Source organism: Oreochromis aureus, linkage group 12 (assembly GCF_013358895.1).
Source record: "Oreochromis aureus strain Israel breed Guangdong linkage group 12, ZZ_aureus, whole genome shotgun sequence".
Classification (NCBI taxonomy): domain Eukaryota; kingdom Metazoa; phylum Chordata; class Actinopteri; order Cichliformes; family Cichlidae; genus Oreochromis; species Oreochromis aureus.
Window position 1 is genome coordinate 20,924,305 of NC_052953.1, and position 19,865 is coordinate 20,944,169.

Below are 19,865 nucleotides of genomic sequence, written 5' to 3' on the forward strand. Positions count from 1 at the left end.
TGTTTTTACCCAGGAAGGATGTCATACTGGCCTCTCATACTGATATCTTAGCTGCATCTACTGACAGTCACTGACACCTTGGAATTTGGCAAGCTTTATACAATTCATGCATTTTTTATTTTGCAGGTTTCTCAATACCACAGTGTAATATGTAGCTATACCAGTGCCACTGTTTCAGTCTTTTGATAATAACCTTCAAAGCTTTTCCTCAATTTGCATTCAGTGAATTTTCATAATGTTAATAACCCTTCTGCTGTCAGATTGCTGTAACCACATAGATTTTCAGGCCAGGGCACAACTTGATAGCAGAATCATTTCAACATTAATTTCAATAGACGTGGACATCTTTTAACTCCTTCTATTCACAGCAACATTTATAAAGCATTAGATGTGCTTTATATATCCCATAAGTTTGGAAATTCCTGAGTTACAACAGCCTTCAGTATTTCAAGAAAATCTGAATAATGCATTAAGGTAGAAATGATAGAAAGTTAAATAAAAATAAAGAGAAAAAAAGAAACTCGGTAGGTAAAAATATAACTGAAAGAAATTTAAATACAGTACAAATGTAAAATGCTTATTATAACAATGATAATAATACAACATCACACAATTGCACCACACAATAATAAAATGGCTCAAATTCAATAAAATAAAATGAACCAGTAATGGTGTAATAAATGTACTAAGCACATCAAATGTCAGACAGTGTAAAATATGGTGGACGGTTGGATCAGCTAGTCAGATGTATTGTGATCTGGAGTTACTGCATGAGCTTTAAAGATTTCTTGTATTTGTGTTTATGGCGAGGAGCTAAATCAGCCTGTTTGGAGAAGGTTTTCCGCTGCACGTCCTGTAAATTCTGCAGGGGGTGGTCAGGATTATCCGTAGTGGATCACAGTTTGTTCAATAACCTCCTCTACAGCACAGTTTCAGATGTGTCCAAAATACTGCTGTGCCAGGTTTTTGTTGCTAGTATACACAGAAAATGTTACCAGGTAATATGAGGTCAAATGTGTAATAAAAGATTACCCTTAACATTGCCATCGCCAGTCCTCTGAGGCTGAGTCAATTTCTCTCGCTATGTGCAAATGTTTTCAGGCTGTTTGTATATTCCTTCTGTTCTCATGAAAGCAATTTCTCTCAAATGCCTCGAGAAGATTTCTTCAACTTAGACACAAACATTTAGTTGGGGTCAAGGATGAGCTGAATAAATCAGGAATTCATGCTGGAACTACACAGTGCAGTTTCTCAATAAATTGCACAGGGATTGACACTCCTTCCGGTGTTGGTCTGTGGCTTATTGCTAAAAAAAGTTGGAGACAAATAAAGTGGCTTAGAAAGCTAAAGGGAAATTAATTAAAATTAAGTGATTACATCTTATGGCTTAATACAGTGGTTCCCAAAGTGTGGGGCCCGCCCCCTAGGGGGGGCGCAGAGCTATTGCAGGGGGGGCGCGGCATGAAAAGGGAAAAAAAACAAAAATAAAAACAACGCTTGGACACTGCTAGCACGGGGCGCCCACACAAACGCAAAGCAGGAGATGAAGCATTGCTGAATATGTTTCCAAACCAACTTCATTCTAAGCCAAAGACTAGAAAATATGGTGAAGCATATCTTCCCTTTGGTTTCACCTGCACAAGTGCTGAGGTACAGTTAAGCCCAAAATTATTCATACCCCTGGCAAATTTTGACTTAAAGTTACTTTTATTCAACTAGCAAGTTATTTTTTGACTGGAAATGACACAGGCGTCTCACAAAAGATAATAAGATGATGTACAAGACGCATCATTGTGGAAAAAAAATATTTCTCAGCTTTTATTTACATTTGAGCAAAAAGTATCATGTCCAGAATTATTCATACCCTTTACAAACTGTCACAGTCTCTGGGAAAATCCAAAGTTCCATACCATTCCAAATAGTCAAAGCTGTTCTAAAGCATCCTAATTACCCTGATTAATTGGAAATAGCTGTTTTGATCAACTCAACAGGTGAAAACAGCAGCTCTCTGCAGGTGATCTGTGGACAGTCATGGCTAAGACAAAGGAACTCAGTGAGGACCTGCAGCTGTGCATTGTGGCTGCTCACAAGTGAGGAATGGGCTACAAGGCCATATCCAAATGTTTTCAAGTTCCAGTGGCTACAGTGCAAAGTATTATTAAAAATACAAGATGTTCCGCACTGTGGAAAATCTCAGAGGACGTTGTCGGAAGCCAAAGTGAAACCTGTGCTGGCCAGGAGAATAGTGAGAGAGGTGAAAAAGAATCCAAGGATCACCACCAAGGCCATTCTGGTGAATCTGGGCTCTGCTGGTGGCAATGTCTCAAGGCAGACAGTCCAACGGACACTGTTGGGTTCCACGGATGCAGACCAAGGAAAACGCCACTTCTCCAGGCACTTCTAAGGCATGCAAAAGCTCATTTGGCCTTTGCAAATGCTCATCTGGACAAAGAAGAAGGTTTCTGGTCTTCAGTGTTATGGTCAGAGATGAAAAAATTGAATTGAATTATTGGTCACAATGATGTTGGCATCATTGTGATCATTTGGCATAAAATGGAGAAGCCTTCAACCCAAAGAACACCATCCCCACTGTCAAACATGGTGGTGGGAACCTAATGCTTTGGGGGGTTTTTTCAGCCAATGGACCAGGGAACCTAATCACAGTAAACAGCACCATGAAAAAAGAGCAATACATGAAGATTCTCAACAACAACATCAGGCAGTCTGCAGAAAAACTTGGCCTTGGGAACCAGTGGACATTTTAGCACGACAATGACCCAAAACATACAGCAAACGTGGTGAAGAAATGGTTAGCAGACAACAACATTAACGTTTTGCAGTGGCCTAGCCAGAGTCCTGACTTGAATCCAATTGAGAATCTGTGGAGGAGCTAAAGATCAGGGTGATGGCAAGAAGACCCTCCAACCTGAAAGATTTGGAGCTCATTGCTAAAGATGAATGGGCAAAAATGCCTGTGGAGACATGCAAAAAGCTGGTCTGCAATTATAGGAAGCGTTTGATTGCTGTAATAGCCAATAAAGGCTTTTTTCTATTGATTATTGAGAAGGGTATGAATAATTCTGGACATGATACTTTTTGCTAAAATATAAATAAAACCTGAGAAATATTTTTTCCACAATGATGCCTCTTGTACATCGTCTTATTATCTTTGGGAGACACCTGTGTCATTTCTGCTCAAAAAAGAACTTGCTGGTTGAACAAAAGTAACTTTAAGTCAAAATTTGTCAGGGGTATGAATAATTATGGGCTTAACTGTAGGTCTCCCTGCAGAATTAGTTTCCCCTGCATCGGGAGCAGTGCTGGGCTGTTCAAATCACGGACAACAGTATCCCACAGTTGTTTATGTTTTTGAACCCATTTTGTAGAGGGTTTTTTTGAAAAATGTATTGATAACAATGTTGAACATTATTACACAGGAAAAAAAAACAACTACATGTAAAATAATTACACCGTGATGCCTCTGCCTTTCTAAATGCAGGGACAGTAATGGCCTGTATATGTAAGCGTGTAAAACCTGCAGAGTCAGATTAACAGTATTTTGTCTCTATCTGCAATTCATCTCATGTAAACAATAACGTGGCGCACAGTGTGACGTGAAAAAGGCACATACCTTTGACATTGCATGACAAACTCTGTATTCCTTGTCCACACGTAAACGCAAAAAAAGGAGTTTTAAAAAATCTCCGTTCTCGGTGATTCGATACGCCGTTTACATGTGCCCGAAACAGCTGCGCGTTCAAAAATACCCGTGTAGGTGCGGACGGAGCGTAAAAGAGTTGGTAGTCCACGTGTGGGACTAATAAAGGTTATCTTAGTTTATTTTCTTACTACCTGTAATTTATTGCAGATTATTTGTATTTGCTTAATTGTTTAATAAATGTTTGAGGTGTGAAATAAACCGCAATGGAGCAAAATATGGGTGTGTGTGGTTGAAGGATGTGTTTGTGCGTGTGCGCGTGCACATGCACGCGCGGGGGTGGGGGGGCGCGAACATTTTTCTTGTTAAACAAGGGGGGCCCAGCAAAAAAAGTTTGGGAACCACTGGCTTAATAGAGCATGAATGTAAACAGCAACTTCATTGTTGTTGGTTGACAGACAGTCACAAGGTGACAATTTGTTTGTTCTTGCTGTTGTTTTTTGTTGGAAATTGCATGTAAACAAGAACAAGCACTCAAGAGGGTTTGGAGATATTTTCTAATTACACACACAAAGTGGAGTTTGATTTAGTTGGATTGGATTGGATTTAAACCTAATCTGAATATTTGTCAAGCAGGAGTTTAACATACTCAGCCCGACCAGGATGTTATTCCAGTGGTTATGGTTAGCACTGTCACCTCACAAAATTCAAGCTGACAATTTGCAGGCTCTCTCTGGGTATTCTGGCTTCCTCCCACAGACATACATGTTATGTTAATTTGTGACGCAATTACACAGAAGGTTGTCTGACCTGACCAGGGTCTTCCCTGCCTCTTTCCCTAGGATGGATAGTTTAATCACTTCTCTATATGCATACATTAGCTATGCAATGATGACTCTAATCTTTGTCTGTGTTGCAGAAAACTGCCTTTGTACCTACAGGATCCTCAGTCTGGCCCTTTGTTGGACTCTGTGGAGTTGCGGCTTAGAATACAGGAACTTGGCCTTACCTAATCAGACTGGAGACAAAAGAAGAATTTCTTGTGAATAATGAGCTGGATCGACTTTGCTGTGGGTTTCATTTCACCAACATACAAACATGGACCTACAGGGACAATAAAATAAAGCTGACTGTAAGCATTTGAAACTAAGGATGGGCACCGTGTATGTGTGTTGTATGCATGAAATGATGGAAGATTAGTGGATGCATTGTTTGGAGTCGCTGAACTGGCTTTAAGAAGGAAAAGTCTGGTGAGGTGATCTAGCCAATAAAGTTCTCTCTACATCAGCAAACCTTTAATATGCTGTGCATGCACTGTCAGCTGAATTTTTAAACACGGTTAAGCAAAAAAAACAAAACAATGAGCTACACTGCAGTCTCCCCTCCACACACCATACAGGGAAAAGTATCCGTCACGCTAGTTCCTCCAGTACAATACTCAGCTTGGTTACCATACTACACTCTAGCTGACAACTGTTCCATCAGCTTCTCCATTAAGATAAACTGGACATTGTTCACTACATGATGGACTGCCTTGATAAAAGATGTATACCATATATCAGACTGTGTGATGGCTGGTGTTAAAAAAGTTTGGAATGAAAGATGGTGTTGTGGATGGGATAGCCAACAATCCATTAAGGGAACATAATTTACTTAGGATGTCTTTAATCACATTTCAAGCTACAAAAATGTATTGCTATCTAGCATTTTGTTTCAATTTTTTTTAATTTGAATAAATGAAGTATATCATGTTGTTTTTCTTGGATAAAATACATTATTTACCTCTAAAGTGTCTGTGTATACATGTGTTTATCTGACTTCCATGAATTTAATCTTACACACTTGCTGTTACCAACAGAAAGAGCCAATTTCATATTTTGGTCATTATTCCATATCAACGCGGTGAACGTTAATTGGGTGGTTGAATTCAGTCGAAGGACCAATAAGAAGAAAAACGTTCGTCCAAAAGACTCGGTAACAACAAACTCCAATTTTTTGATTGGTTGATGGGTTTGACAGACAACCGCTAGCCAATCAGAATCAAGGATGCATCTAGTTCATGGTATAAGTGTAAAGAAAGCACGGAAACCGCTGCTCTTTCGCGTGAAATCACTGAGAAGGTTGAGCAGAGAACCGGTTAAGCTTCTTAAACATTTAGCTAGAATTTATTTATTAATTGTAATCCAGGTTGGACGACCATGGCTTCGGGAGGGGAGTGAGTATAAATATCTTAGTCTATTCGGAGAATGTTTTTTCGAAAAAAAGACCAACCAACAAATCCCTTTTAATTACCTAATGTAAGTTAAAATACGTTAGTTTATTAAAGTTAGCTGGAATGCTAATACATTGCTAACAGGGTAGCTAATGGGGTCAGCCACTTCATCCTCCGCACTTTGGTCCGTGGGTTAACGTAACAGTGTAGTTCTCACAATTCTACAATTCCCTATGATTGTTGACATTTGTCTAACTGTTGTCATTCACGCCGTTGTCGTTGACCGGTTAACGGTACTGAGCGTTAGCCAGCTGTGTGACAAAGCGCAGTCATCGCTGTCGTGTTTGAATGCTAACATTAGCTTAGCAGCACTGGCAAGGCCACAGCCATCCACCATCACACATCATACCGACACAGTGGCCTACCCACCGGTGAATGGCCCGTTTTTAGATTGGTCATCAGATTTTCATTACAGCGAATATAAATGAGCTCGGTAGATGGCATAAACCCATGTTACCTGTTAAAGGCTTTAGTAAAGAAAACGCTAGGCAGCTAAATGGCTATCTTTATAGCTATAGCTGCCACTGTACAGTGGCAGCTATAGCTGCCACTGTGCACAGTGCAGACAAGCTAGCAGGCTAACAGTGTTGGACACTCATTCCAAATGCCTCAGTTTAGTTGGATTCTATTTGCCGTTAGCTGAACAGTAATGAAATACTACATGTAAGCAATATGTACCCCACGACTGCGTTGGTAGCTAACGTCTGAAAAGTCACGCTACATTTGTAGCATGAGTGCTTAGGGAGGACCTAGCTAACAAAGTTTTTCTAATTCTTTTGCTGTGTCATCTGGGCTCGCTTGCTCGCCAGTGGGTTAGCGCAAAAGCTACGATTAGCGTGCTAACAACATGAAAGAGAAACCATGTAAATTGTCCCGGACTTTTCCAGAAACATATTGCCGATTTTACACCCATATATTTTATTTTAATATTTTGAATGTACGAATGATGTCGTGAATTGTCCGTATGTAGCACTGAATCACAATCGGCGAGTTGTGTAAACGACCTGTTTGCACTGAATACCTCAAAGTTGGTCATAAGTGCTTAATTATAAGAGTTAATGTAGAAACATGGGCATGGAATATAAAATAGGGGTTTCTGCCACATCCTGTAAATTACATTTATAATACCATTTTCTGTGGGTCATTATAAAAGTCTACAAACAATACACTGACGTACACAACGTAAGCATTTACAGTAACAACACAAGGTACCAACACATTATTGTAAAAGAACTCCCATTTTGAGTACTAGACATCCCAGTGTTGTTTTTATTGTGTTGCACAAACAATTGTGTTTTGAAGGAGTTCACATTATTGACCCCTTAACACTAGAATTTCTTTCAAAACTAGGTAGAAAGAGTGCTTTGCATTTCCCCAAAGACTACAAGAGACAAAACCAGAAACTGTTACAAGTTTCACAGTGTGCACAGCAATTTTTGAGCCAGTTTCGTCAACTTCATTAATGATGTTACTACACTTAAAGTTGACTTGTTCTATGACATGGTAATGATAACATTTGACTGTTTTTATTTACAAGTGTTTTCCTTTTCTATTTATGCGTGCTTGGGGAAAAAAAAATTGCCAGGCAGAGCGAAGTTAACATTTCAATTGATTATCTCAGAAAAAAAAATCTAAATTTTGAGATGATAACCTAAAATTTGGACTTGGTCAGCACTTTTTTTTTTTCTTCAGTGGTGGAAACTACACATGAGACTTTAAAGGTACTGAAGTATTGTGTTTCACTTTCTTATTTTGCGCTCCTCATAGATCCAAAAATGATGATCTCGCAACTGCAATTCTGAAACAGAAGAACCGACCCAACAGACTGATCGTTGATGAATCCATCAATGAAGACAACAGCGTGGTCTCCCTCTCTCAGGTAAATGCTTGAAATGGTTTATGGCTTTATTAACAAGTTCAAGACTTTCATTTGTCATGAAAGGCAGTAACACTGATTTTCACAAAATAATGGTTTAATGTGTTTAAAGACCAAAATGGATGAGCTGCAGCTCTTCCGTGGAGACACAGTGCTGATGAAAGGAAAGAAGAGGCGGGAGACTGTGTGTATTGTGCTGTCTGATGACACCTGTTCTGACGAAAAAGTTCGCATGAACAGGGTGGTCCGCAACAATCTGAGGGTCCGCCTGGGTGACGTCATCAGGTATGTAAAAGCACACAACTATATAGAAAAAATAGACAGACTTTTGAAAAATTAGTGGTTTTAAGGCTATTATCTCCCTCAGCATTCAGCCATGTCCTGATGTGAAGTACGGAAAGAGGATTCATGTTCTTCCAATAGATGACACAGTAGAAGGAATTACTGGCAACCTGTTTGAGGTCTACCTGAAGCCATATTTCTTGGAGGCTTACAGGCCAATCCGCAAAGGTGAGTACCAGTTTCTTTTGTCAGACCAGAGTTTTTATTTTGCATATTTTCTCTTTCAGGGTACAACAGCTTACCACTCTAACTGTATATTTTCAACTTTTACCTTGTCAAGGTGACATTTTCCTGGTCAGAGGAGGAATGCGTGCTGTGGAGTTCAAGGTGGTAGAGACTGACCCATCCCCTTACTGCATCGTTGCTCCTGATACTGTCATTCACTGTGAGGGAGAGCCAATCCGGAGAGAGGTAGGTAGCAGCAACTGTGCGTGGTTTAACTTGTACCGAAAAGAAATTGCATGGAAAAAAAAAAAAAAAAATCAACTGCACAAAAATGTGAACAGCTTGTGTTTGAACATGCAGGATGAGGAAGAGTCCCTGAATGAAGTGGGCTACGATGACATTGGAGGAGTAAGGAAGCAGTTGGCTCAGATCAAAGAGATGGTGGAACTGCCACTCAGGCACCCAGCGCTGTTTAAGGCCATAGGAGTCAAGGTGAGACTGCTGGGCCTTGTTTTGTTTTGTTTTGTTTTTTTTGTTTTGTTTTTTTTTGGTTTGTTTGTTTGTTTTTTTTTTTTTTTTTTTTTTTTTTTTAAATTAAAAAAAAATTACATTTGAAAAACTGGTTTAGCTTTCTTCTGGAATTGTAAAGTAAGAATTTAACTGTATTTTTGAAAAGAATGAGGCCAATTTTCCCACTCAGCTAAACAATTTATACAGCCTAGAGATCCTAATCTGTTCCAGTAAAAGTATACTTGTGCAGGTATGACCTGTGGAAAATGCCTACTGTTAATGACACTGACTTTGAGTCTTCTTCATCTGTGTGTATGTGTGGTGTTAGTTTGTTTTTTGTTTGTTTGTTTTATGTTTTGTTCTTTTTGGGGGGGGGCTGTTGTGCTATGCTTATCCTATCTGGTATGCATTTCTAGTATTTAATCAAAGTAAAGTAAGAGTGCTTTCTATATTTTGTTTAGTTTCAGTTTGTTTCATGTAATGGTTGACGAGAGGCTCAAAGTCCAGAGAGATTCAGTCTGCCGCCTTTATATCCGTCATAAAATACTTAAGATTTATTTTTTTCTTAAATCTAGTCTTAAATTTGATTTCATTCCTCACCCCCCTTATTTACAGCCACCACGTGGAATTCTGCTTTACGGACCCCCTGGAACTGGAAAAACTTTGATTGCCAGAGCTGTGGCCAATGAAACAGGAGCTTTCTTCTTTCTGATTAATGGTGTGAATTTAATTTATTTCTTCTATACGAACGTAATCCTAGTTAGGACTGTTTGATGCTGGAGTGGATTTAGATAGGGTTTGCTTTTTTTTTTTTTTTGTAAATGTCTGTGATTGATTCTAATGAGTATTAATCAGAATCCTATCAGTAGCTGATACTATGGGTGAGGTTGCTTTTCAACTGTTTGCCTGTGTCTTAGGCCCTGAGATCATGAGTAAGCTGGCTGGAGAAAGTGAGAGTAACCTGAGAAAGGCCTTTGAGGAAGCTGAAAAGAATGCTCCTGCCATCATCTTTATCGATGAGCTTGATGCAATTGCTCCAAAGAGAGAAAAGGTAAGCAAGATCATGGAACTAAATAGGTGGCTAAATAAATACACAGTCAGTTTTATTATGTGACTCTTGTGAAATAAATGCTAAAATTTCTGGAAATTGGAAATGAAAACAAAATATTCAGTGATTATTTATGTATTTATTTCAGTTTATTTTTTTACTGTGTTAAAAATCTAGCAGCTGCGACCTGAACCAAAACTCTGTCGTATTGATGACTACCTGATTAGGTGGGTAGATTCAGTCAGCACTCTAATTTCTACATGGGATTTAAAATGTCCTCTGTTTTTATAGACTCATGGAGAGGTGGAGAGGCGCATTGTTTCTCAGCTTCTGACTCTTATGGATGGCCTGAAACAGAGAGCTCATGTCATTGTCATGGCTGCCACCAACAGACCCAACAGCATTGATCCAGCTCTCAGGAGATTTGGTAAACTATCTATTTAAAGCATGCCTTTAATTTACTTTAGGGTCTAAACCTAAAGAAACATCCACTCTGTGTGTGTCTGTGTGTCATAAAATGTTAAGTTGGCAACACACCCTGAAGTGCAATTTCATTTATGACATCTCACCGTTTCATTACAAAATTGTGTGAAGAGTAATTTTAAACAATATGTAGGCTTAAATTTAAGACTTGAATCATTTATTTCTGTATTTATTTTTACATAATATTCAGCAGTGTCAAAATATTTTCGTTACAGCTTCTCTTCAGGCAAATTCAAATATAATTTTCAAGTTAAATCATTACTTGAACCGATTCGTGCACATGGAGTTGTGACATTCTTATATAACATGAAGAGTTCTGTTTGAATGCCTCCCAAAACCATGTCGTTGCAGTTTTAAAACTGCTGGTGTGTTGATTTTGTGGGGTCTGCAGTTTAATTGTGGGTCACTTTCTCACAACTCTGCACTTCAGTTTGTCAAAGCTGTCAGAAGCATCCTAACAAAGGCTTTTCAAAGAGTTAGACATGGATGTTTTCTAAACATTCAAATATGAATGCTGTTAAATGGAATGATTTATGCTGGTCTCAATACTAAAATACTTCTGTAACATCAGCAGTTAGTGTTGTATTTCTCTTTTAGCGAGGCGCTAAACATGGGGCGTAAATTTATTTTTTATTTTTATTTTTTTAATAATGTTCAGTTAATTATGATGTGGGGATATGCATCAGCAGCAATATGTGCTCAACAGGAAGTTAAGATGGGTTGTTACTATGCAAACACATCAGTCATGAATTTCCACTCTGAAACATGGTGTATGCACCAATGCAAAAAAAACCATTTTTCTAGTTTGTATTTAAATAAACGCCTAGTTTTACTGTTGAGTTTTCTTTTGAGTTTACTCTTGGATTTTAATAATCATGTTCATGTAACTGTTTCTCATTAAAACTAATACTTGTGTTTAATCTTTGTCACTTTCAGGGCGTTTTGACAGGGAAGTTGACATTGGTATCCCCGATGCTACTGGAAGGTTGGAGATTCTCCAGATTCACACCAAGAACATGAAGCTGGCTGATGATGTTGACTTGGAACAGGTTTGAGGAACCCAATTAGAGGAACTCCTTTCCTCTAATTGGTGTGGTTTAAAGATGCAACACACAGATTCCTTGAACGATGGGTATAGCCATATGGTTATTATTTCCTGAGACTTAGAAGTAAAATTGTACTACATGTTTCAAGTAATTATATGTAACTAATGTTAATTTGCTGTTATACTATCTAATGAAGAGCTTCTTTCACATTACTCAGTTCCCAAGCCTACCTTAGTGACTGTACTTGGCCTGGCATTCAGTGTATTATAATTGTTCCTTGTGACACAGTCATCCATTATCAAGTAGATGAGTTACATAAAGCTACAGATGTAGGTCTTTGTCACATGAAAGGCACATTGCTTGGAAACCTAGGGAAGAATTCCTAAGTGTTGAGCTCTCTGTTTCCAATTTTAGGTAGCCAATGAGACTCACGGGCATGTGGGTGCAGATCTGGCAGCTCTCTGCTCTGAGGCTGCTCTGCAGGCCATTAGGAAGAAGATGGACCTGATTGACCTTGAGGATGAGACCATTGATGCTGAAGTCATGAACTCTCTTGCTGTCACCATGGATGACTTCAAGGTAAGCAATCTGATACTCCTTCCTTAACTGAGGTTACTGTTACATACAGGGTTGCTGTCATGGTAGGGACAGTACTATGTATCTGTGAGTCTGGAGTTGGATTGATGCAAATTTCATTAGGGGCTATGCCAGGTTCTGTCTTCAAGAAAGTGCATGTCTAATGTCTACAGCAGTTCCGGCCTAAGATGGTATTCACATAGCCAGTAGTTGCCTTTTGGCGTCAATACTAACACAATCAACTCTGTTTTCCAGTGGGCTCTGAGCCAGAGCAACCCATCAGCCCTGAGAGAGACTGTTGTTGAGGTTCCCAACATTACCTGGGAGGATATTGGTGGTCTGGATGATGTCAAGAGGGAGCTGCAGGAGTTGGTGCAGGTATGAGCCTCATTTAGAAATGTCTGAAACAACTGATACATCATAAACTTAAGGCTTAGTGTTGTCTCTAACTGTTTTCCCCCTTACTTGTACTTAATTTAGTACCCAGTGGAGCACCCAGACAAGTTCCTCAAGTTTGGCATGACCCCATCCAAGGGTGTGCTATTCTATGGTCCCCCTGGATGTGGTAAGACTCTGTTGGCCAAAGCCATTGCCAACGAGTGCCAGGCAAACTTCATATCTATCAAAGGACCTGAGTTGCTCACTATGTGGTTTGGAGAGTCTGAGGCTAATGTCAGAGAGATCTTCGACAAGGTGAGACTTTGTAGGATGTTTGTTGTTGCATTTGGATGTTAGAGAATTTGAATGTTGTTTGTTAAATCAGAGCTGTCACTGTTAACAGTTTGGCGCTGGATAGGACAGATTTCTTTGTATATTTGATGTGTGTGCATCTTCTACATGTAGGCTCGTCAAGCAGCCCCATGCGTTCTCTTCTTTGATGAGCTGGACTCCATAGCCAAGGCCCGTGGTGGCAACGTGGGAGATGGCGGTGGAGCTGCAGACCGTGTCATCAACCAGATCCTGACTGAGATGGATGGAATGTCAAGCAAGAAAAACGTCTTTATCATTGGAGCCACAAACAGACCAGACATCATCGACCCTGCCATCCTGAGACCTGGCCGTCTGGATCAGCTCATCTACATCCCCCTGCCTGACGAGAAGAGCAGGGTCAGCATCCTGAAGGCCAACCTCCGCAAGAGTCCCATCAGCAAGGTGACAAAGCTGCTACTTACTCACACCACTGACACACCCACTTAGCTCTTGGTTTTTTTTCTTGGTGTAGTTACTGTAGCATAAAGTAGCATACAAACAGTTAATGCTGAATTCCTGTAAAATGTGTCATTCTGTTAACAAAAAATGAAAAATTCTCTTCTAATTCCTTCAGGATTGTTTATTAGAACAATGATAGATGTTAAGAAATGGTCTTACAAACAATTTAGAACATTAATAGAAGTGTCCCCTTTGAGGTTTCATCAGGAGTGGCATCTGGTGTAAAAACTGCCAAATGAAACCTCAGCGGAGATGCCTAATATGATGGCCCCCTTGTGACAAGGGAGCAGCCAAAAGTAGCTAAAATAAAATGTGATTGACTAATTGTAACTGAATAGAAGTTTAAATTTGACATTGTCTCTGTTTGATAGGATGTGGACTTGGACTTCCTGGCTAAGATGACCAACGGCTTCTCTGGAGCTGATCTCACAGAGATCTGCCAGCGGGCGTGTAAACTGGCCATCAGGGAGAGCATTGAAAATGAGATCCGCAGAGAGAGGGAGAGGCAGACCAACCCATCAGCTATGGTGAGCACTTGTTGTATCTCCTTGTTCACTTTTTCATATCAGGATGAGCATCTTCAAACTATTGCAATGCTGCTGCCTCTGATCTCTCATGTATAAAATGTTGATTTCATAGGAGGTAGAAGAGGATGATCCTGTACCGGAGATCAGGAAGGACCACTTTGAAGAGGCAATGCGATTTGCTCGCCGCTCCGTCAGTGACAATGACATTCGCAAATACGAGATGTTCGCTCAGACACTGCAGCAGAGCCGTGGCTTTGGCAGCTTCAGGTACTTTCATTTTATACTAAATTTTGAAAGTCATGTAGTTTTAAGTTTTGCAGAAAAGAACCATTAACGTGGATGCTATTCCTTCTCAATTTTTATTGATTGTACTGTAATATGACCATTGTGAGTAGAGTGGATTGCTTAAGATTCTTTAATACACTCAAAAGCTGAAACCAGCTGTGTATTTAAAGGATATCTGGAGAAGTTTCCTCTGAATGTAAGAATAATGAATAAATAAAAATGTTTTCTTTCAGGTTTCCCTCCAGTGCTGCAGGCGGCAGTGGTCCAAGCCATGGCTCTGGTGGAACTGGAAGCAATCCAGTGTTCAACGAAGATAATGATGATGACCTGTATGGATAAACATACACTGCCCCACAGTGGTCAGTACTGGGATCACACCTGTACAAATCTCACCAGATTCCACATTTTTAGGACTTTGTGCTTCTTTCATGTGTTCCCTTTTTTTTTCTTTTGTATGTTTTTTGTTTTGTTTTGTTTTTTTTTTTCCCCTCTATTTTTTTTTTTTTTTTTTTTTTTTTCCCATTGGAGAAAGCATGTAGCTGCTTGGTTTGCCCTGGCTTTGATGTGGGTGGGGTAAGGGGATGTTGGAATTGGAAGGTGAAAAACTGACTGCGGATTTCTTTTTCCTGGGGTGGGGGATGATGTTTGAGTGGCCTCATTCTCAGTATATCACAACCAACATGAATGGCTATAGTGATGGAATTCTATGCTAGAAAGAAAAGAGAAAAAAAACACAAACATATTGCTAATGACTTCTTTTTTTTGTTTTGTTTTTTTAAATAAACAGTAGCATATAATGTATTACAAATTTGTCAAGGTTATGTTGTTGGAAAATAAAATCTCACGAAACAGAACTGTTGTCAGTTTCTATTAAGCTTTTTTTATTGCTTTTATATTAGGTATTACAAAATTAAGTTAAACAAATACGTGATTCATCAGAGTGAGGTTAAATCATCTGCATTTATGGTACATGGTATTATTTGCCATTTATTTGCTTGCTTGACAGAGAAATCTTGCAGAAAGATGTCATGTAACAAAGTTGTGCTTTTTGTTTGTTCCCCCCCCCCCCCTTCTTCTACCAGACACTAAAACTCTTTACAGGGCAGTTTCTAGTTGATGTGTTCTGTCTTCTCTGCTGCCAGCAGAGTAAATGCATAAAAATGTGATCAGTAGTGCTGTCACTGGGCTAAGATACTGTTTCGTTTCTGTCCACACAGTGTCACTGTAGCTGTTAGAGAAACACTGCTGCTTGGATTTTTATTTATTTATTTATTTTATTTTATTTTTTTTAAACTTCCCCCATACTGAGAATGTAATGAGGGGGAAAGTGTGAAAATTGTTCAAAACCTATTAATTACTATGAAATTATTTACTAATTACAGTTTTGATTGTGCGTGACAACTATTCTTAAAAAGTATACATCGAGTTTGCTGGAGACTCAGTAAGCATCATGGAAGGGGAAATGAGGATGTTCAGCATCTCTCCACACTCTTTTGCCGTCTCTCTGTAGAAACAAATGCAAATTGTAGTTAATGGTTTATTTTAACAATTTGCCTATTAATGTACTACTGTACCCAACTGACTCCAAACACCTCACAGTACACTTCTAAGAAACTGATTAAAATCCAAAACGTACTGAAATCACCAGCTGTGAGCCTTCTCCAGAGGGAGACTACAGCAGTTGATGCTTTGCCATATAAACAAATAAATATTTAGGCTCTGGGGGGAAGAAGCAGTTCAGGATTGTTTTTAGGTGCCAAGGAGACTTGGTGACTCACCTCGACTGTTGGAACGATGAAACGCTTGTTGTGGTTGAAGGATTCAATGACTTTCATGTCCTCTTCTGACAAGGAAAAGTCAAACACGTTCAAGTTCTGCTGGATTCTGGAAGGTGTCACACTTTTGGGAATACACACAACACCCCTCTGAATGTGCCACCTGCAAATGAGTTATGTGATTAGTCAAATAAATGGAGGAAACTGTTAAAGGGGTTAGTGGTGACTGTGTTTTCCTGCCTTACCGGATTATAACCTGGGCTGGTGTTTTCTCGTATCTCTGGGCTATGGCTCCCAGTCGAGGATCCGCTAGCAAACTTTGTTCATTAGCGGAAGCCCAGGGTCTGTCTCCACTGCCCAGAGGACTGTAAGCTGTCACACAAACTCCCACTGAGCTGAGATGGAGTTATGAAACCTGTTACTTTGACATATTAATCTCAGAAAGGAGGACTGCCACTTTGAATGTTAAACAACATTAAACTGACCGACAGTGTGAGAGGAGATCTGCTTGAGACAAATAAGGATGGCACTCAACCTGTAACACAGACACACAATTATTAGTTACAGTTTACTGACGTGTTGTTTGAACAGAGCTGAAAAAATGTATCGTCTTCATGGCTGCACCTGGTTTACTACAGGTTTGTGTCTGGCCATGCTTATGATGTCATCAGTCTGCCTGGCATTGAAGTTGGACAGACCTATAGCCTTGACTAGCCCTTTATCTACGAGGCTCTCCATGGCAGTCCAAGTATCCCTGTAGTGTGTGTCAGAGTAACAAATGCTTCCATCTTCATTTCGAGGCATCAGTTCCTTCCCCCTCCTGAAACGCCCACAGAGAATAGCTGCTTTAGGTAAAGTGACAATTCAATCTGTGCTTGGTTACAGCCAGATGGAGACGTATTAACATTACTGAGTGTGTGTAGTTACTCACTGAAATGCCATGGGCCAGTGCATGAGGTAAAGGTCCAGGTAGGAGAGACCCAGATGTGCTAAACTGGTCCTGCATGCCTCTTCAGCATCCTGGGGGTCGTGTTTGGTGTTCCACAGTTTGGAAGTCACAAACACTTCTTCACGCTGCAGAGCCTGGAGCGAAAAGTATGACACGAATACAAACCAATGACTGCTCTGAATACAGGGAAACACTTGAACAGGGCACATTACAGACAGTGACAAGTTTGAGCCTGATGGTAGTGAACTGCAGACTTGAACCTATGTTAAAACCAATCTTCATCTACATGTTTTGGCTTACCGACCAAATATTAACCACTTCTTCAAAACCATTTGCTGACACAGTGATTTGTGTACACTCTTTGGACTCCTCTTTAAAGGAATACTATGTTATTTGGGTTTCTGACATTTATTTGAAAAAAAAAAAACATGAGAGAAGCATAGATGAAAAAACATCTTGGCAGAGCTTCCTAACCTCAGAAATATGACTAAAGCTGTCATACATCTCTCACCCTGCAGTAGCCCTCAGGTTCAATAAACAACAGCAAAAATCAACAGAAAAACACTTCACTTCACAGGTAAGATAAGGAGCACATATCTTGTTTGTTTATGTGACTAAACTGAAAATATTTATCAGTTTTTTTTAGCTGAATGGGAGTAGATTTATCAGTTAACACTGTAAAGCCTGAAACATGAAATAACTGCCAGGAAATTCTATTTAATTGTAAAAAAAAAATAAAAAAAAAAAATCGATAAATAAAATAAAATTAAATATCAGTCTAAAGTTTTTGCTACATTTGGAATTTTTGTGCATTTCATTTGCTTACAGAAGTAAAAAAAAATCACACTAATGATGTAGAGGTCTCAAAAACTCACTCAAATATAATACGCTTGGTGTTTTCAGGGAAACTGTTGAAGGGATCAGTTTAAATAGTTTAAACTGATCAGTTTAAATCAGTTTAAATAGCACTTTAAGATCTTCTGGATTGTGTCAGCGATTGCGATTGTGCAGAGCTGAAAGTAGCTCCTACAATTCTTAATATCATTCTAAAGCTCAGTTTTAAAGCTCTGAGTCAAGCAAGCGTGTGGATTGCTTTGAAAAGTTCCACTAAATATTTTTAGTTTTTACTTTTGTATGTATTTTTATGGCACGTGTCCACACCAGCCTACTGATGTGGCTGACGTGAAGTGAATAAAGGCACCTGGAGCTGATTAAAAGACCACCAAAGCTCACCTTTCCTGGACCCACCCAGAGAGCCAGAGCCTCTCCAACCTCCTGTTCATTTCCATAAGCAGCAGCACAATCAACGTGCCTGTATCCACACTCTAAAGCTGTAATCACCGCCTGCTTCACCTGAGAACACACAGAGACACATGTAAGCTTTCTTTAAAATTCCACCATGTCCAAAAACATTTGTAGGACCTGCTAACTCTGTGTGAGTGTTTATGTCCCTGCCTGTCCCAGGGTACTCTTCCATGTGCCGAGTCCAATCACGGGCATCCTCTGCCCTGTCGAGAGAGTCACAAAGGTGTTCATGCTCCAACTCCGAGAACCTGGCAGAGAAAAGACAAAGAGGAGTGTGTGAGGTCTTCACTCGTGAGCTCATATGAGGCTTAGTTGTCTAGTCATCATGACCAAGTCCTAATACTGAGTTACTGATTAAAACACATATGAGTTCATTAACTCTGCACTACAGCTGGGGTCATGTGTATGAATCATATACTCTACATATGAACATTGGCATTTCGAGGATGCCAATGTTCACATATTGGACAGAGAGGACAGATGGTTTGAAAGAGGAGTGAAAGAGGCCATCTATGTCCACTGTGAGCGACCATCTTTGAACAGAGGCGGTGGTTTACGACACCAACTGTCTGCCATCTATAATCCAGTTTTGAGTTCCCTCCCCAGACGCCTTAACGCCCACTCACATCCTGGGCCATCTGACCTCAGGAATTCACATGACAAGGTGGGGCCAGGTTTCACAATGAGCTCACCCGAAACCCTGGCTGATTAGGTCCCACACCCGCTCACACCTTGGCGCATGTGATTAGAGGATCACCAGGGGGTCCTTTGTCCCTCCTTGGGGGGGTTCTCCCACTGGGTTTAAACCTGGGACTCTCGGCCATTTGACCTTAGAACTGAAGAAGCTTCTTGGATGAGAGGTGAAACGTCTTCAAGCAACTTAAAGAAGTCCAGACGCTTTTCTTTGCAAACTCCTTTGACTACGATGACCTGGATGACTGAGAACCTTCACAGACATACTCTACATATGCAAATGCCTTTAAAAAGCAATCGCCAAACTTGCTGACCCACTTTTCTGTTATTAGCTGTTCTTTCGCCGTCTGAGCTTAAAACTGTGTTTCGGTGAAAATATAAACTCTTTGTGAACTCAGCCTCGTCGCAAGAAATGGCTGATGCAGCTAGATGCCATTCGTCACAGTGCAGAGTTACTGGAGCACATCTCAGGGAGCCTTTCCATGGTTCACTAATTGCCTGTTTTATCCTCAGCATGTGGGGCACACACACAGACTTTGCTCATCAGGCACTGCAGTTGTTTCACATGATCTCCCAGATCACCTTCCCTGACTTCGCTCTGCCCCGGGTGCAGGAGAAAACATTTAAACCAGTAACCATCAAACACAACCAGCATTTGAATATAAAGTCTTTCTTCTCGTACCTGGAATCGCTTCAGAAGATGAACCGGTGCTCAGTCGAAGGTTGAGTCCATCAGAATTTTAGCACGCTGAGGTCAAAGTCTGTCTTCATATGTTTATCTGTAACTAAGGCTGATGGAAAATGTCCAAATTCCACCATGCTCGCTGTTAAACATACATGACCAGGGTCACAAAGACAGATTTATTTGTTTAGAGGTGCTGATGGCTGCTCAATTTTTACGTGCATATTACTATCAGAATTTGGAGTCTTATTCCAGTTTTGATCTTGCTAACCTTAAATGCCTGACCAAATCAATAATCTATGCATATGTATCCATGTCTGAGAAGATGAATGCAGCAGGAAAGATGAAAAAATAGTTTTGATAAAGAGATTTGTTTACATTCTTTTGACTCTTCATTAAAGAAATGTCAGATAATTTAGTCTTCAAACATGAAGTTAAACAAAACCATAACTAAAGATTAGACG

General features: G+C 39.9%; 3 protein-coding genes across 5 annotated transcripts in view; 2 read left to right on the top strand and 1 right to left on the bottom strand.

Annotated features, from left to right (window-relative positions):
- The window catches only part of fancg (FA complementation group G), a 13,401-nt gene extending 7,954 nt beyond the window's left edge, over window positions 1-5,447 (top strand). For both annotated transcript variants that reach the window (XM_031755273.2, XM_031755274.2), the window contains exon 14: window positions 4,578-5,447. In XM_031755273.2, the coding sequence (XP_031611133.2) occupies window positions 4,578-4,671 (94 nt within the window). In that variant the 3' untranslated portion in view covers window positions 4,672-5,447. The remainder of the gene's footprint in view (window positions 1-4,577) is intronic.
- A 265-nt stretch (window positions 5,448-5,712) lies between these two features.
- vcp (valosin containing protein) lies at window positions 5,713-14,851 on the top strand. Its single transcript, XM_031755436.2, has 17 exons — window positions 5,713-5,873; window positions 7,698-7,809; window positions 7,919-8,091; window positions 8,174-8,316; window positions 8,429-8,559; window positions 8,674-8,805; window positions 9,439-9,541; window positions 9,741-9,874; window positions 10,163-10,298; window positions 11,291-11,403; window positions 11,815-11,979; window positions 12,232-12,354; window positions 12,457-12,669; window positions 12,820-13,128; window positions 13,557-13,712; window positions 13,825-13,979; window positions 14,231-14,851. The coding sequence occupies exons 1-17, from the start codon at window positions 5,857-5,859 to the stop codon at window positions 14,334-14,336; spliced, it is 2,421 nt and encodes an 806-aa protein (XP_031611296.1). The 5' UTR covers window positions 5,713-5,856; the 3' UTR covers window positions 14,337-14,851.
- akr1a1a (aldo-keto reductase family 1, member A1a (aldehyde reductase)) lies at window positions 14,491-19,488 on the bottom strand. 2 transcript variants are annotated; one of them, XM_039620689.1, is made up of 9 exons: window positions 19,402-19,488; window positions 18,177-18,274; window positions 17,955-18,074; window positions 16,704-16,855; window positions 16,397-16,592; window positions 16,258-16,307; window positions 16,018-16,167; window positions 15,776-15,935; window positions 14,491-15,501 (listed from the first exon to the last, which is right to left on the bottom strand). In XM_039620689.1, exons 2-9 carry the CDS (start codon window positions 18,255-18,257, stop codon window positions 15,436-15,438), a joined length of 975 nt encoding a protein of 324 aa, XP_039476623.1. In that variant the 5' UTR covers window positions 18,258-18,274; window positions 19,402-19,488; the 3' UTR covers window positions 14,491-15,435. The 2 variants fall into 2 exon arrangements, with proteins under 2 accessions (XP_039476623.1, XP_031611295.1); XM_031755435.2 differs by lacking the exon at window positions 19,402-19,488 and having other exon boundaries at window positions 18,177-18,325.
- Between the last annotated feature and the right edge of the window lie 377 nt (window positions 19,489-19,865).

What these genes read in the sequence shown, in the direction of transcription:
- vcp (XM_031755436.2), top strand. An exon ending in GCGTGGTCTCCCTCTCTCAG is followed by an intron (nt 7,810 to 7,918) that starts GTAAATGCTTGA and finishes ATGTGTTTAAAG; the next exon opens with ACCAAAATGGATGAGCTGCA. An exon ending in TCACCATGGATGACTTCAAG is followed by an intron (nt 11,980 to 12,231) that starts GTAAGCAATCTG and finishes TCTGTTTTCCAG; the next exon opens with TGGGCTCTGAGCCAGAGCAA.
- akr1a1a (XM_039620689.1), bottom strand. Translation starts at nt 18,257, where the DNA reads ATGAACACCTTTGTGACTCTCTCGACAGGGCAGAGGATGCCCGTGATT. An exon ending in GGAAGAGTACCCTGGGACAG is followed by an intron (nt 18,075 to 18,176) that starts GCAGGGACATAA and finishes GTGTGTTCTCAG; the next exon opens with GTGAAGCAGGCGGTGATTAC. An exon ending in CCAGCCCAGGTTATAATCCG is followed by an intron (nt 15,936 to 16,017) that starts GTAAGGCAGGAA and finishes ACTCATTTGCAG; the next exon opens with GTGGCACATTCAGAGGGGTG.